The 16,805-nt window shown below is 41.4% G+C and overlaps 1 protein-coding gene across 6 annotated transcripts in view; it reads left to right on the top strand.

The window, feature by feature from the left end:
* Positions 1-16,805, top strand: part of NFKB1 (nuclear factor kappa B subunit 1) — a 113,068-nt gene that overhangs the window by 34,192 nt on the left and 62,071 nt on the right. For all 6 annotated transcript variants that reach the window (XR_002142152.2, XM_034671447.1, XM_011221346.3 and 3 more), the window contains one exon: positions 1,965-2,063. Coding sequence is in view for 5 of the 6 variants with exons in the window: in XM_034671447.1 (XP_034527338.1) it covers positions 1,965-2,063 (99 nt within the window). In the remaining variant the exon portion in view is untranslated. The remainder of the gene's footprint in view (positions 1-1,964; positions 2,064-16,805) is intronic.

Here is a 16,805-nt window from a genome sequence, read left to right as displayed (position 1 = left end):
AATTTTTAAATAAAAGTTAGAAAAAGGTTTTTTCTTTGCCACAATTTCCCCCAGCTCTGACAGAGATGAGTCATAGCACAGACTACTGATCTTTAGAATATCCAGTTCTGTCGCGTATTATGCAGTGCTAATTATCTAACGCTTTTTAAAAACTGAGGTTGTGTTTAAGTAGATTAGCAGGCAGTAAATCTCTGTCTTTATGGTTAGTCAATTCTGGGGGCTCATGTCACACATGCTGCTGCTTTTTCATGCTTTTAGAAATGTCATTCAATTATTAAAAATAAGCCAACAGCCTTTGTCTTTAAAAGGTATAGGGCTGAATTTGTAACTTATTTTTTGGTTTGAATTTGGCGAGAAACAAAACAGAGGACTTGCTCTAATGACTAACCTCATCTCAAAAGGTTTCCCTGGTATTAGGTTTGAAATCTCCTGAGGAGTCGTATGCAGAAGTTGTTCTGAGTCCCAGGTTATTGAGTTGATCATACACTCTAGATCCATGTGTGACTGAGGAACTTTCCCACACTGGGGAATTTACTTCAGGCCTCACTCATCCCATGAAACATGCTTTCAGACTGATCCTCTTTGCAAATCAGAAAGTTCTCAGAAAATATAGGGACATTTCCAGATTCTTACCAGAGATTTAAATTAGTTCAGGGCCCCGGACTGCTCAGACTGTTTTGCAAGACCCTATGATGCATAATGAAATGTAGGGCAATCTAAGGAGGGCAAGAAATTTTACACTGGCACATGAGCTCCAGGCTGTTAAGACCTTTGCATTTGCCAGGCTTTACAATTGTTAAGAGTCTGCGAGGTAGAAAGCCCCACCAGCAAGTGGTGTGTGCACAGAGCTCCTGATGGCCTGGCGATCTTGCACTGTTGATATGAAATCAGTCCCACTGTAAAAATAAATGAAAGGTGAGGATGTTCCTTAAAGTATATAAAGATATTTGAAAAGGATTTGAAAAAAGAAAAACTGTCTGGTGAAATTTAAACTATAACACTAATACATTTGACTGACAGCTTTATAAAGTTGAGTCTTTCAGGAAGAACATTGAAAGCTCCCTTAATATTAAGCTTCCTTAATATCAGAACCATCTTTATAATATTCCTTGGTTTATTCTTGGTATACAAATATGTACAATTATCACTGTTAGCTTTGTAAATCATAAAATACTAGAATTGGGATAGACCTTACAGATGGTCTTGTCTAAGCTTCGCATTTGTATAGATTAAAACAACAACAACAACAACACGGAACTTCGGTGTTTCTCAGCCCACAGTAATTCGTTCACATGGTTAAAGGCTTCCAGCTAAGTCTTCACTGATTTACCACATCTGTGGAATTCTTGGGTTAATAATATTGAAGGGGATGATCTGGTTTGGGATTATTCGGGTTAGTTAATACATTAAGCTTGAGCTTGATGATATCAATAATCATAAAATCCAGAATCTTCTGAACTGTTCCATAGAGTGTAATCTACCACACGGATGCAATATATTTAACAGGACATTTCTATATTCCCTCCTGGACCAACTGTAATCAGAGTAGATAAAGGAATTCCTTTAAGTAAGAGTCAAAGAAGCATAAGTCAGTAAGTAATATGACCAAGTTCAGAGCTTGGCAGCAGCAATTCGAGATGAGGAAGCTCTGACTCAAACAAGCTCCAGCACGTCCAAGTCTTAAAATCTTCCGCAGCTCACTCTCCACATATGCACAGAAGGAGAGGTCCTACAGGGTTAGGGACCTGGCTTTTAAGCCACAGCTCAGTACACAAGTATCAATTAACATCTATGTTTATACTAAGATTATGGGAAAAGTGGTTCTCGTTGGCAGAGTCCTCTTTCACAGTGTGTTTTTCCTCTCTCACCTAATACACACAAGAATTAAACATTTGTATATAACTCTGTATATAAGTTTCAGTAAGTATTTCTCAAACTTGTTGGCTCTGTATTCACCTTTGCAGAGAGGATTTCGTTTCCGTTATGTATGTGAAGGCCCGTCCCATGGTGGACTCCCCGGTGCATCTAGTGAAAAGAACAAGAAGTCCTACCCTCAGGTCAAAGTAAGTTTGTGGTGTTCTTCTGTATGATTCTGGAAGATCTGATTTCCTAAGAGCAAAAGAGAGGAATGCTTTAAGTGAATACCATCTGCCTTTGCTCCTAAGCTGTTCACATGATTATTATGATTTTTAAGTAGAAATTGTCTGTTAGCAATAGAAGTGACACATTTTAAGATTCTATTAATATTTCCATGTAGCAGAAAGTATTTCAACATTAACCAATTTTTAGCATTTCTTGATCATCTTCAAGTGGTTTTTAGTTGTAGACTTCCTGAAATTTTAGTAAGTCTTCCAAAGAGGTGCTTGATTTCAGTCCGTTGGGCTGAACGGATGAGGAACAGATGACTGGGCGTGTGGATTATGTGGCATGGTGTTTAAGAGCGGGAACTCAGACCCAGGCTCTGGGAGTACCTGTGTGCCTTTGACTAGGTCATCCAACACTTCTAAGCCTCAGGACCCTAGCGTGTACAGTGCAGAAATGTTAATGGTCTGTACCGCATACAGTCTTGTAGAGATGGAATGAGAAAAGGGATATTAGTGTTCCCCAGAGAGCCTGAAAGTGCTGGAGGGCCTGTCCTTGAACAGCTGTACAGTAACGACACGTGCCGGTCCTCGGAACCTACTGCTTCCTGACGTGCCTGGAGTGTGCTTGGCCGAGCCTTTTACACATCGTCAGGTTCTTTTCCCGTCTGTTAGTTTAATGGAGAATATCGTTCCCGGAGTCAGTTTGAGTTTTTTATTTTCATGACGTGATGCCGTGTTGCATGGGCTGAGGGCTAAGCGTTTTGCAGATAAGCCAGTCGATAATTACAATTTTGCTCTTTGTAAAAGTTTTGTTTGTTCAGTAATTCGAGACGTTGGCAAAAGTTTATCAGCTCAGTTCCCACTAAGATGTGAGTGCCCCTCAGGGTAGTACCTACTTATAGCTGTGGTTGCTGGTTTGTTTTGGGGACTAGGGGAGGGGCAACAGGACAGACCCTCCGTAAAACTGTGATGTGAAGATTTGTCTCTCTTGTTGCCAGCCTTGTGTTCTGCCTCCTCCCTCTCCTCCTTCTCCACTTCTAGCTCCAGGCCGCTCTCATTTCTTATCCCTATTCCAAGACAGAAGACAAAATACTGTGATGTTATCCCTTAGCTTTTGAGTGAACCTCACCCATGTTATCTAGTATCAGCCCTACCTGCCCTATTTGCATTGGAAGTCTCCTAGCGAGGGGCTGTGTGCGACGGGAGATGTTTTTCCCATTCAGGGTCATCAGGTGGGGTAAATATGTGTTTAACTCACAGAAGGAAACCACAGTCTTAAGGTCTCAAGTCCTTTAGAATCTGGGTGTGGAAAGAGGAGCCGCAGTTCAACAAGGGAATTAGCATTTATTAAGCACCAAAGAGTTGCCAAGCACTTTACATTCATAATCTCTTCTAATCCTCATCACAACCTTGGTAGGTAAAAAGTGTAATGTCTGTGAGAAGACTGAGGCTCAGAGATAGGAATTCGGTGGCCTTTCTCAAGGATCGCTGGCTCTTCTTCCCACCAGACTGTTGCTTGGTGAACTCTCATTTGGAGTGTGTGCATGTGGGGTGCTGGAGGCGGGGACCTAGGGAACAGGACATGGGAGGACAAGGGTAAAATAAGGAGCAGAGAACTGTAACTCTGGAAAACGAGAGGGAGAGAGGTTCAGGGGGCAAAGGGTACTCAGATGTTAGGGAGTCGGATCCAGAGCTTTTTTCTTTTCTTCTCTTTTCTCTTTTCTTTTCTTTCTTTCCTTCTTTCCTTCCTTCTTCCTTCCTTCCTTCCTTCATTCCTTCTTCCTTCCTTCCTTTCTTTCTTTTTTTTCTTTCTTTTCTTTCTTTCTTTCTTTTTTTTTAGAGAGAGAGAGAGTGCACACATGCAAAAAATGAGAGAGAGGGAGAGGGAGAGAGAGAATCCTGGGTAGGCTCCATACCCAGCACAGAGCCCCAAGTGGGGCTAGATCTCGAGATCCAAGATCATGACCTGAGCTGAAATCAAGAGTCAGACACTCAACCAGCTGAGCTACCCAGGTCCCCTCCAGTTCTTATCTTTTTAACATATGCATCTGTGTATCATATATATAAATATTTTATCTGTTTATGTGTGTGTCACGTTTACAATAAGGATAACTGGAAGATATATGTTACCAGCTTTGGTATTGGTTATAATTACTGAAGAAATAACATTAAGAGAAAAACTGGGTATTTTGTCTGGACTGGCTCTATACAAAAAATGTAAATTATGGTGTTTTCATGAACTATTTACTTGCATTGCTCCAGTCTTTTGTGGCTAAGTAACAATTTTTGATACTAACAAATACATAGCATTACTTTGTTGTAAATTTATTACCTAATAAAAAAACTTTATCCATTTATGCTCAGTCTTCATACATCCTTCTCATGTAGGGGCTGCTGCCTCATATTTACAAAATGATTTAGAAATGAAACAGCCTAATGGAGACATTAGATGTTCTTGTCAAATCATAGTTTCTATCAAGGAGTTTAATGCTTAGTGGGAAGTACAGGTATATAAACAACTAAAAATAAAGAAAGTCAAAATAGAAATGTGTAAGACTGCTCATTATTACACTTGAGCTTAATGTCATTATTTCACCCAATCCTTTATTTTTTATTCACTAATTCAACATACACTTATTAAGCATTTAATCCAGTTGTAAGAAAAGGAAGAAGAGTTAGAGAATCTGTTACAAACTCTCATTGTCCTTCTAGCCTGTCACTGTTCACTGAGAGTTTAAATGCCTCTGCTGTTCATAACAGTTAAAGGAAGTCATTTTATTTATCTTGAAAGCTCTTAATCAGGAGGATGGAGAGGAGGGAGAGAAAGACACAGCCATGAGCTGTTTGTCCCAGAGCTCTTCTCCCAATCTCATTTTTAATGGTGATAGTGAAAGGGGACCTTTCGGGTTCCAAAGGGATTTTAAATCCCTCCTCTCTGTAAAATCAGACAGAGGGAAGAGGTGTTCTCGGTATCTACCTCTTATCAGCAGAATCTGTACGATCGTACATGTCTTCTGTTGTAGTGAACTAAGCACCCGTTCTGTGTGAGCCTGCAAGGGAAGCAGTGGGCCAAATACAACTATGTCAGGGTTTCTCAGACTCGACACTACTGACGTTTGGGGCCAGAAAACTCTTTGTCGTGGGGGGCTTTCCGGTGCATTGCAAGATATTCAGCGGCAGCCTGGCTTCTACCTGCGAGAAGCCAATAACCTCTCTACCACCGTGACAACGAAAAATGTCTCTAGGTATTGCCAGATGCCCCCTGGGAGGGGGCGCAAAATTACCCTGCCTTAGAGCCACTGATGTAGATGCAGGGGCGAAACAACCTTAACCTCTCCCCTACGCATACTTTTCTACATAGAGCTGCAGCACACGGGTTATACGGCATTGCCCAAGTCTATCCTTTCACAAACATACATGATTTTCTCCATTATTAGCAGATACTTATTTTCAAGAGGATGATCACTGTGACTGTATAATTTCTTCTCAGATGTCTGAGCTAATGTATTGGATATTAAAAAGAAAGAAAAGAGAAGAAAAAAGATGTCTCCAGCGTTCCATATTCTATGATAACTGCGTATCTAAAAGTTAACATAGGAGTTCTGTTGGCATTCGGTTATGAACTGTTGCAGAAGAGAAAGTGAAAGTGGAAACAGGCTCAGCCCAGGCAGAAAACCTGCAGAACAGCTGCTGTGTGTGAACAATGGGAGCATCGAGGGAATGGACCTCACCTCCCTTCCAGTGTCCAGCGGAGGGAGGTACAACGGGGTGCCCCACACTTACCCCAGAATCCGTTCCTGCCGGAACTTCAGAGGGAGGGCATTTAGATTTACTGGGAAGAAATGCTATTTCTGAGGTCTACATATGCTGCATCCTTATTTAAAGTACATGTGTTCAGCTTTAACAGAGAAATATTAGGGGCTCTGCCTTTTTCTCACGTCCAGCCTCTACAGTTCTCCCTCTCCCCTCGGATCTCACTCCCTCTCTTGCCATCACCCCTCTCTTTGAGTACATCATTCCCTTGAGAGGCCTCTGAAAGCCTGGTGGTTCCCCGTGCTCTGTCACACACAGGCAACAGCAAAGGGTCAGGGGCCACCCTGAAAGCTACTGGGGTTGACTGTGACTTGGGGGCTGCAGACCCCTAACTATGCTTTACAGACTGCATGAACGTTAAACCTGCTTGGCTTACTCTCTTGCTAATTGTCCAAATATGATACTCAAGTTAAATCATTTTAAAACAACTCTAGGGGGTCTACCCACTCCTCCTTTTTCTACTGGAATTTTGTCTCATGCCTGAAACCCTGTTTCTAATAAGTTGGGTGTGGGCCAGGCTTAGACCCACTCTTCCCATGTAGAGATTATTTCTAGAACTCGGGCTGCGGGCTACAGGGCCATCTGGCACTCTGCACGCTTCTTTCAAGTCAGAATCCCGTTCAGATTTCTAGAGCCTTGCTGTGTAAGTCTTCACATTCTTTAAAAAAAAAAAAAAACTGTTTTAATTACAAAATACTTCAAGCATACTTCAAGAACATTTAAAAATTGGTATAGCAGACACCAGGTACAGCATCTAGATTTAATAGATCTTAACAGTCTACCATGTGCGCTTCTGATCTGTCTCTCTCTCTCTCAAATGAAAGGCAGTTACAGGGCAACCCCACCCATCTATCATTTTTTCCTTCTTCTTGGTAAGTAAACCACTATTCTGAACTTTTGTTCTCTGATATGCTTTAATACTTTTACTACCTAAGTATGCTTCCATAAATACTGGCATTTTCAAGAAAATTAATTTTTACTGGCTTCCATCTTAATTTTCTATTACATATCACGGCTCCTTTTCAGGACAAATGAGAGTTAAAACAAGGCTCCGTTGAAGATCAGTGTTCACTTTGATCCTGCTGATTCCTCTTTATCAGCTAGATAAAATTTATTCATTTACAACAACAAAAAATAACAGTAAGAGAAAAACCTAGGGAAAGTAAATATGCAGACTAACCCTTATGTCTTGCCCCTTTTAAAGAAAAGATTTCCCGTTGTTAAACATTTAATCTTTTATTATACTATCCAATAAAGTTTCTCTTTAAAGTTTCCTCAGTTCTGATTTCATCACGGAGCTCCTAATGGGAGAGGCTGGCAGAAAAGGACAAGTAGCTTCCTCGGGGCCAAGCTTGTCCCTGCCTGTTCTTGACTCAGCAAGGAGTGCCAAGGAAGGCTCCTTTCCCTCTTTTTCCCGAAAGTTATGCATCAGATTTTTTTAATTAATCAAACTGCTTTCCTCTTCACAGAGGTGGAAAGGTGCCAACAGGAGCAGCCCCATGGGGCTTCAGAAACTCAGTGATTCTCTTCCAGAGCAGCAGAAAGTCCCTATCCTCAGCTGCTAGGACGGCCTCCGGCAGACCCCACTCTATGCCAAACAGAAATCAGTGTCCGTGACCTTGCTTCTAAAATACAAATAGCTTACCAGTGGGTATTTTTATTTTCTCTTTAGTTATAAATATCAAATGCAATGGACTACAGCTTGAAACACAGCTGATGGGAGCGTAACTATTTTTAATCAAATGTTTTCTGAAAGCTTGTTCTCACATATGTGTTCTTCCCTGAGTGTTTTATGTTGAACAGAAGGCATGTGTTGAAATATGTAGGTCAACAACAGCTTTTGTGTTGTCCCCCCTGCCCACTTGAATTTTTTTTTTTTCAATTTCCACTCTTGGTGCCTCTCACTTAAAAATCCTTAATGTTGAGTTCTGTCAAGGTCAAATAAAGACTGGCTGATCTGCTGTGGCATTTAAGGTTATCACATATCCTTGCATAACCTTTCCTTTGTGTAGACTTGTCTGATCCAGGAGATTTGCCATTTTAAGTATCTAGTTTTAATACGAATTTTGAATAATTTAATCTGACTCAATTTCTAAAAACAACAGGGAGGAAAATCTCCAGTAATCTATTAGGCATGCATATAGAACCTAAGCTCATAGCATTTATTAAAATTTCCATCAACAGGGGCGCCTGGGTGGCACAGCGGTTAAGCGTCTGCCTTCGGCTCAGGGCGTGATCCCGGCGTTATGGGATCGAGCCCCACATCCGGCTCCTCTGCTGTGAGCCTGCTTCTTCCTCTCCCACTCCCCCTGCTTGTGTTCCCTCTCTCCCTGGCTGTCTCTATCTCTGTCAAATAAATAAATAAAATCTTTAAAAAAAAAAATTTCCACAACAGCCCTAAGCTGTTTCCTATTTGCATATGTTAATAGGGGAAATAACGACATTCCCCTAGGTGCAGAGCCCTGTGCTCTGTATATTGGGGAGAGGGCTTTGTGACCTGGGTCCCTTTTGGTGGTTTCAGAGAACTTTTGGACTTCTGAATTTCTATGCGGAATTTTCTGTAAATGTACGTACCTTTTTTGAAGAAATCCTTTTTATCAGATTTTCAAAGGGAAGGACTCAAACATGGTTAAGAATCAATGCAGTAGAGTACGTGTCTCTTTAGCTTTTGGACAGCAGCTAATTAAAAGATTGGTGTATATGTATGTATATAATGTCTTTGTAAATTTTTTCAGTTTTTATTTTTGTACTTTTTAATTTTAATGTTATGTTTTTGCATTTTTTTATCCATTTTAAGTGAGTTGAAATACTTCAGGTTGCCAACACAAAGCCCAGGACGCCCTCCCTTACCTTTGGTCGGAGGGTGGAAAAGAAGGGAGACTTACTATCAACAGACAAAAAAGGTGACTAGGCTTCACTGCTTTTTCTCTCTTGTCCTTCCATATTGATGCTAATTCAGCATGAAGTTAACCATTAGTGATTGAAGTTAAAAGAGAGAAAATTCATTTGACAAATATTCATTGAGCCCTGTGTGTCCAGTCCTGCTCTAGGCAAGCAGACAAAACTCTCTCCCTTGTGTAACCACAATCTAGTCTTCTAGATAGTTTTTCTTTCGAGCAGTTCAGAAGTTTCACATTTGGCCCCTAGAACAAAATATTACCTGGTAGAAAATTTTTAAAAATAGCCCTCTAAATTCACTATATGTATTCAGCATCTCTGTTATCAACTAGAGAGAGCTACTTCTTAAGGAAACTTCTAGCAGAGATCATAGCTGTGAAGCTTAACCCTTAAGAGATTATCAGGTGAACCACAGATTGTCTGAATTTTAAGTTTTGTGTTTATCGGTCTTGGCTTCCTCTGCTGGCCATTCCCATTTTTCTTCCCTCTACTCTTCTTTAAATGCATGATTGTCCTGGGACCATTCTTCACTCTAAAGCAAACTCTGATGGCTTCTAACCCCTGTGGGCAGAGTCTGAAGATTATATATAGTGTCTCTCTGTTCCATTCAAGAATTTAGGTCTCACAAAGTCACATACTGGTAATTCTTCCTGATAAGATAAGAATATCTGAGAGTACTACAGCCCTCAAAATATGTAATGTCTCCTCCTCCGCAGAGAAGCTGTTTGTCAGCCTGTCAGCAGGTCTAGGGGCGAGATGGTAGTCTCAGCCTCCTCTCCTCACCTGCGGGAGGGTGTCCCAGATCAGAAGCCTCTGGCTTATACTTGCTTCCCTGAGGTCTCCTGAGGGTGGGCTGGAAGGTGCATGAAGACTCTCACGGACAGTTCCTCTCACCTTGATGTCCCATCCACCCAACAGAATGATTATAAGAATGGATTGTTGTGCTTACTTTCATCATCTCATTTAGGCATCACAACAATCCACTGAGGTAGGTTCCCTGATTCTCATTTGATAAATGAGAAAATCGAAGCCTAGGAAATTTAAGAAGCTTACCCTGAGTCTCATAGTCTTTCTGGGATGGAGTCCAAGATTTCTGTTCAGACAGTATAATTTTTTAAAAGATTTTATTTATTTATTTGAGAGACAGAAAGAGCAGGAGCAGGGGAGTAGAGGGAGAGGGAGAAGCAGGCTCCCCGCAGAGCAGGGAACCTGACACAGGGCTCGATCCCAGAACCCTGAGATCATGACCTGAACCGAAGGCAGACTTAACTGACTGAGCCACCCAGGCGCCCCCAGACGGCAGACTTAACTGACTTGAGCCACCCAGGCGCCCCCAGACAGTATGATTGAAGAGTCTGCCTTCTTAACCATCATGGGATACTATTTGTTGTTGAAATATTAAGGGTCTGTCTACTCATGAGGGTCCTTTAAATCTATGGTTCTCAGTCATCAGAATCACCCAAGAGTATTCTAACTGCAGAGATGCCTGGGACCTGTTTCACACATGCTAAATCACAGTGGGTCATTTAGCCAATCTGGGATTCTATAATTCTATGATAATTTCTAAGGACTTATGTCATATAATGACAAGATATAACAACAGATGAATGAATAGATAAATCATGGTATAACTGCAGAATAAAATATTACGCCGCTGTTTTTAAAAAACAATATGAAGACTGTACAGCATGGAAAACTGCTNGGGTAGTGGGAGAGGAAGAAGCAGGCTCATAGCAGAGGAGCCTGATGTGGGGCTCGATCCCGGAACGCCAGGATCACGCCCTGAGCTGAAGGCAGACGCTTAACCGCTGTGCCACCCAGGCGCCCCTATGGGCTAATGTTAAGAAAAGAGCAGGATTCCAAAATAAAAATATAATCACTGAAATGATTTAACTCAGTGAATGAGTTAAAATCAAGATTAGAGACAGTCGATTTCAATTATCAAATGGAAAAATAGATCTGAAATAATTTGCTGGAACGTAGCACAGAAAGATGGAAAACTTGAAAGAAAGGATGAGATAAAGGGTACAGGAGAGAGAGTAACAGGTGTCTGACTGAAGTCCTAGAAGGAGGTGATAAAGCCGCAGGTTTCCGGTTCTACGTTTAGAGGTTCTAGGGCTAGGGTAAGGCCAGGTGTGGCTTATGGACCACAGCTTTAAGTTTTAAAGCATTAGGTCTGAAGTCAGCTAGTTTAGGGCTGGGTGTGATGCTGATTCCCAGTTTTGCCACTAACTAGCAGTGTCGCTCGACTTGGCCAAGCCTCAGTTTCTTCATCTGTAAAGTTGAGATAAATAATACCTACTCCATAGGATATGCATATAAATTGAATTATCCAGTGCATGGCACATAGTAAGCACTTAAAAATGATAGTTGCTTTTATTTTATTTAATTTATGAGAGAGAGAGCATGCATGAGCGGGGGTTTGGGGGAAAGGGGCAGAGGGAGAGAGAGGATCTCAGCACGCTCTACCCAGCACGGAGCCCGACATGGGGCTCGATCTCATGACCCTGAGATCATGACCTGGACCAAAATCAGGAGTCGGACGCTTAACGAATTGAGCCACTGAGGCGCCCCTTTGCTTTTATTTTTATAGACCCACACTAATTTAAGTGTTGAGTGACAACTTTGCTGATTGGTTTATGGAATCATGGAGTTACACAAAAGCTTCACCAGTCCACTAATTTATTTATAGCACAACCTCAGTAATTAGTATTGCTTCCACTCTATTTACACCATGTCCTTCCTTCTATCTGGGGTTATTAAAGTAGGAGATTGAAAAGAGATCCTGTGCCAAAATCTTGCTTGTAGATGTAACACATGATTTCTTATGAAAATATAGGTAGTCGGAAGCCAGAAAGGAATGTATTAAACTTTTGTTAGGCTCCTTAACTGTGTTCTCTTAGGCACTATGCATGCACGAATTTCATTCTCATGAGTATTATAGTAGTTTCTTAGGGCTGCCATAACAAATTACCACAAACTGGGTGGTTTAAAGCAACAGAAATTTACTCTCTCACAGTCCTAGAGGCGAGACTTCAAAAATCAAGTTGTCAGCAGGATCGTACTCCCTCTCAGGGCTCCAGGGAGGAAAGCTCCCTCCCTCTTTCTAGCTTCTGGTGGTTGGGTGCTGGCTAGCCTTGACACTCCTTGACTTGTTAGCTGCAGCACTCCACAGTTTCTGCCTTTGTCTTCACATGGCTATCTTCCTTTTGTGTCTGAATCTGCCTCTCCTTTCTCTTATAAAACATCAGTCATTGTGTTTCGGGCCCACCATCATCCAGTATGACCTCATCTTAATTAATTACATCTGCAAAGACACCGTTTCCAAATAAGGTCACATTCTGAAGTGCTGGGTGGGCATGAATTTCAGGGGAATACTATTCGACTCATTAGGCATATGTTCTGGCATTAAGCTTATAAACTAGTGGTCTTAAAGTATGGGATAAAGACCTTTTTTAGCACCACTTTGCACTCGGAGAGACTTTTACATGTATCCATTGTGTTCCCTTATATATCATTAATATATATTTAGGGAGTAGTAGAAAATCTTTCCAGTTAGAGAAGTTTATCAGTATTTTGAATAATTCATTTAAGAAAGTAATTCCTGTGTTATTTCTCCCATTGAGTAGATGTTGGGCCTTCAGTACAGTTGTGTGCTAGTAACTGTTTAATAACCAGCTCTCCAGGAGAACAAAGCAAAGCCCTGATTGTAGTGTTTGTCAGTTTCCTGGATGTAAATACTCCCACTATGGTCAATTTCAAGCTATCAGTGTGAAGTACTGGCTTGCAAAATTCTCTGAAAATGTAACCATTGACTCCTGCCTGTGAGCTGGTCAGACCAATTCCATCTGTACCATTGCAGGATTTCATTAAAAAGGTATGAAATATTATTCTAGATATTAACCCCAACGAACAATAGTCAGATCAACAGAAGATAATGAATTGCTTCATATAAAGTTCTTTATTTATGCTTTACATAATACCAGGGACTTTGCAGGATCTGAGTAAACCCATTAGTTGCTGAAGTGAAGACACATATAGCAGGTAAATGGAGCTGTGGTCTGGTGAGCAAAATATCATACCTGAAAGCAAAAGCTAGATCTTGCTCGAGATTGTGCCACTTACAGATTATGTGATCTTTTACAAGTTGCTTAATCTCTTCAGGCTTTGTTTTCCTCATTAATAAGAAGACAATAAAAATACCTACTTTGCAGGAAGAGTATTAGGATTAAGTGAAGTAATTGACGTAAAAGCACCTGGCACATCTATAGCATTAAATGTTCACTCAGGACATGTTTATTTTTTTTTAATGTTTTATTTATTTATTTGACAGAGAGAGAGACAGCCAGCAAGAGAGGGAACACAAGCAGGGGGAGTGTGAGAGGAAGAAGCAGGCTCCCAGTGGAGCAGGGAGCCTGATGCAGGGCTCAATCCTAGGATCGTGCCCTGAGCTGAAGGCAGACGCTCAATGACTGAGCCACCCAGGCGCCCCATTAGTAAAAAAATGTCATGGAAATATCTGTAACATGATTGTTAGTTCCATGAGGGCAGGAGTTTCTCTTCTGTCTTGTTTACTGCTGTATCTCCAGCACCTGGAATAATACGTACTGGGTGACCAATAATTGTTTGGATAATGAACGAATCATCAACATGCAGGAAATGGTAGAATCAGACTTCCCAAAAGAAGTACTAGTACTATCATAATGTAGCTAAAGAAGAGACACTTAACATGACATAATAATACTAGGCTTTTACTGAAAGCATCATGTCTTCGACCAGCCTTCAAGGCTTCAGTCCAATTGCTCTCTGTCTCATTCTTCCCATCTCACCAGCCTTCTCTTCCTTTTTCTCCCTTACTGCACCTGACCAAGAATCAGGTGATGCACGTCCTCATCCCACTGAGTTGGGACACTGTAACTTAGACCTTAGCCATGTCTCCCAACTTTTCTGAGTCAAGATGGGCTGCTTCTGCCTCAGACTCCTCAGTGGACTCTATCCATGGCAAATCTTCCCTACTGAACTAATATCTTTCCCTTCTTAGAAAATGGCAGTTCCGGCCTTCCACTTGCTCAGGCCAAAACCCTTGAGGTTATCCTGAACACCTCTCTTCTTACACCTCACATCTGATCCATCAGGCAGGCTTAGTGGTTGTGCCTTCAAAACTTACCCAGGACCTAATCACTTGTCACACCCCGAGTGCTGCCTCCCTGGTACAAGCCACCGTCCTTGTCTTTTTCTTCCAGTGGTTTTAGCACATGGATGATTCTTTAGTGAATTATTTATAATTAGCAATTGATAAACTTGTGATTTTCGACTTACATCATTCCTTTTACTTTCTGTTAGTTGAAACTCTGTTTAAAAAATAGAGGCTTTCTCAAAAGAAAAAAGAAAAGAAAAACAGAGCTTTCTCTTCTTCACATTCCTTTAAAAAAAATTTTTTTTAGGGGCGCCTGGGTGGCACGGCGGTTAAGCATCTGCCTTCGGCTCAGGGCGTGATCCCGGCGTTGTGGGATCGAGCCCCATATCAGGCTCCTCCGCTATGAGCCTGCTTCTTCCTCTCCCACTCCCCCTGCTTGTGTTCCCTCTCTCGCTGGCTGTCTCTATCTCTGTTGCATAAATGAATAAAATCTTTAAAAATTTTTTTTTAATATCAGTATGTACTCATTGGTCATTTTGTTAGTCAATGTATTATAAGCCATTCCTGTCATTTATTTTAATGCTTTAATTGGTCCCAGTCTTGGTCAGTGAGAGTTATTTGTAGTTGGTCCTCTGTCCTTTTGATATGTCCCCACTCAATCTTTGAATACTTCCTTATTTCTGAAATAATAGAACGCATTAGGCTCATCTTATACTTTCCCTGTGCCAGCCCTGGAGTCATCCAACTCTTCAAGAAGCCCTGGTTCCCTTTATTGGAGAAATTTCTTCTAGGCTTTCATTAGACAGAGCTAGAAAATTAACTTTTAAAAAAAATTTTTGAGTTCATACTGATACCTCTAATTCCAGTTAATGCTACAGGCTTCTTCCTTTCCTTCCCCCATTCCATATTTGTATCACACTTCTCCAATAATGAAAGCCCTCGCTGCCAGTGTTATCAGTATACGTACTCATTTTGCTCAGCCCCATAGTACATACAGAATAGCTTCTTTTTTTTTTTAAGATTTTATTTATTTATTTGACAGAGATTGAGAGAGCGAGAGAGGGAACACAAACAGGGGGAGTGGGAGAGGGAGAAGCAGGCTTCCTGCTGAGCAAGGGGCTGGATGCGGGACTCAATGGGGGGCTTGATGCAGGGCTCAATGCAGGGCTTGATGCGGGGCTTGATCCCAGGGTCCTGGGATCATGACCTGAGCTGAAGGCAGACGCTTAACGACTGAGCCACCAGGCACCCCTACAGAATAGCTTCTAAACTGCTATGCCAATATCAATACAAACTTACTAAACACAGTTCAGGCTTTCTTTGCAGTTTTTTTTTTTTTTTGACCTTCAGATATATTCAGGAGAGGATATTCAAAGCAGTGTGTTCAAAAGTATTTTGGATTAAATTTTTATTCTTCTATGTAGGTACAGTATCATTGGGACACGTAGTCAACCTTTTTTGTTTTCAGTTTTAGGAATTTCCCATCCTTATTGATTTCATTTTATTTTTTGAATATCAGTATTATCAATCTCATTATCTGTCATTTACATGAAGTTAACTAAGCTCTTTAGAAATCATGGTAAAGTCCAGTTGTTGTTTTTAAAAATAAGAATATAGACACAAAAGGAATCAGGGAGAGCCTTGATGTAAGTTGTGTTCTGGATTATTAGTTAAAAACCTGAATCCATCTAAACCTAGAACATTGCATGTGTAGGTTTCAAAGGCTGCTTGGCTGTCCTCCCTCCCTCACATTGATGTCGCACATGGTTATGTGTAGTGTACCCCACATGCCAGGCAGGGTGCTGGGCTATGCGCCATGGTCACACACATAAATGTGATCACCTCTGCCCCCCAGGGCTACATGGAAACAGATATATACAGGATGATAATACAGATGTTACCCAGATTTGCTGGAGAATGCGTCTTCAAGGGTGCTCTGCAGTGCGTGTGTGTATGCGTGTGTCCTGGGGAAGCCTCAGGGAAAACACAGCCTTACACGAGATCACCTTCTGGCTTCCACACTTCCAGCCCACCCTCCATCCCCGTTTGTGATAGAATCCTCTTGCATTTGATAGGTATATTTCCAAACCAGAGTCTGGCAGGCTGGATATCCATCTCAAGCACCTTAGTAAGAATAAACCACACCAAGTGTGACTCCATGTCTCGTTTGACAGGTTTCTAGAGTGGCAACATGGTGAGATCCTGGAGATTTCTGGTTTGGTACTTCAGGTGTTAACAGTATTTCTCATGTTGGTGCTGTCAATGGAGGAATAGTTCCAGCCTTGGGGACCGAAAATTTCCCCAGCCACTTCAGTGTATTTTGTCAATGTCTTCAATGGAGGCTTTATCACATTTGCAGAAACATGAAGTGATGACAAATAATTTGAGTTCAAATTAGTTTTGGAAAGCTGAGGCAAAGGGCTAAATTCTTTTTTTTTTTTAAGATTTATTATTTATTTGAGAGAGAGCGTGAGAGAGAGAGCATGATGGAGGGGGCAGAGGGAGGAGGGAGAAGCGGACTCCCCGCTGAACAGTGAGCAAAGGGCTAAATTCTTAAGCAGTGATATTTAAAGGAGATGAAGGCATCCAGAAAACACATTACCACAAATACAGGGTGGGATATGCAGGCAAAGAGATCTAGAAGTTTTAGGTAACAGTGGACTTAACATTACAACAATGTGACGTGACCACCAAACAAGTAATTCCACGTTAGGCTGCATTAACAGAAGTAGGGTGCATAAGACCAACGAGGTGGTGGTCTCGCTCCCACCCTTTGTTGAAAGGCCACACCAGGAATACTGTGTATACTGATAGGCACCACATACGTAGACAAATAGAAACCAATTTGAGTGTGTTCTGGGCAGAATGGTGAC

The sequence above is a fragment of the Ailuropoda melanoleuca genome, chromosome 11 (genome assembly GCF_002007445.2).
Source record: "Ailuropoda melanoleuca isolate Jingjing chromosome 11, ASM200744v2, whole genome shotgun sequence".
Classification (NCBI taxonomy): Eukaryota; Metazoa; Chordata; class Mammalia; order Carnivora; family Ursidae; genus Ailuropoda; species Ailuropoda melanoleuca.
This window is presented reverse-complemented; position numbering and strand designations above follow the sequence as displayed.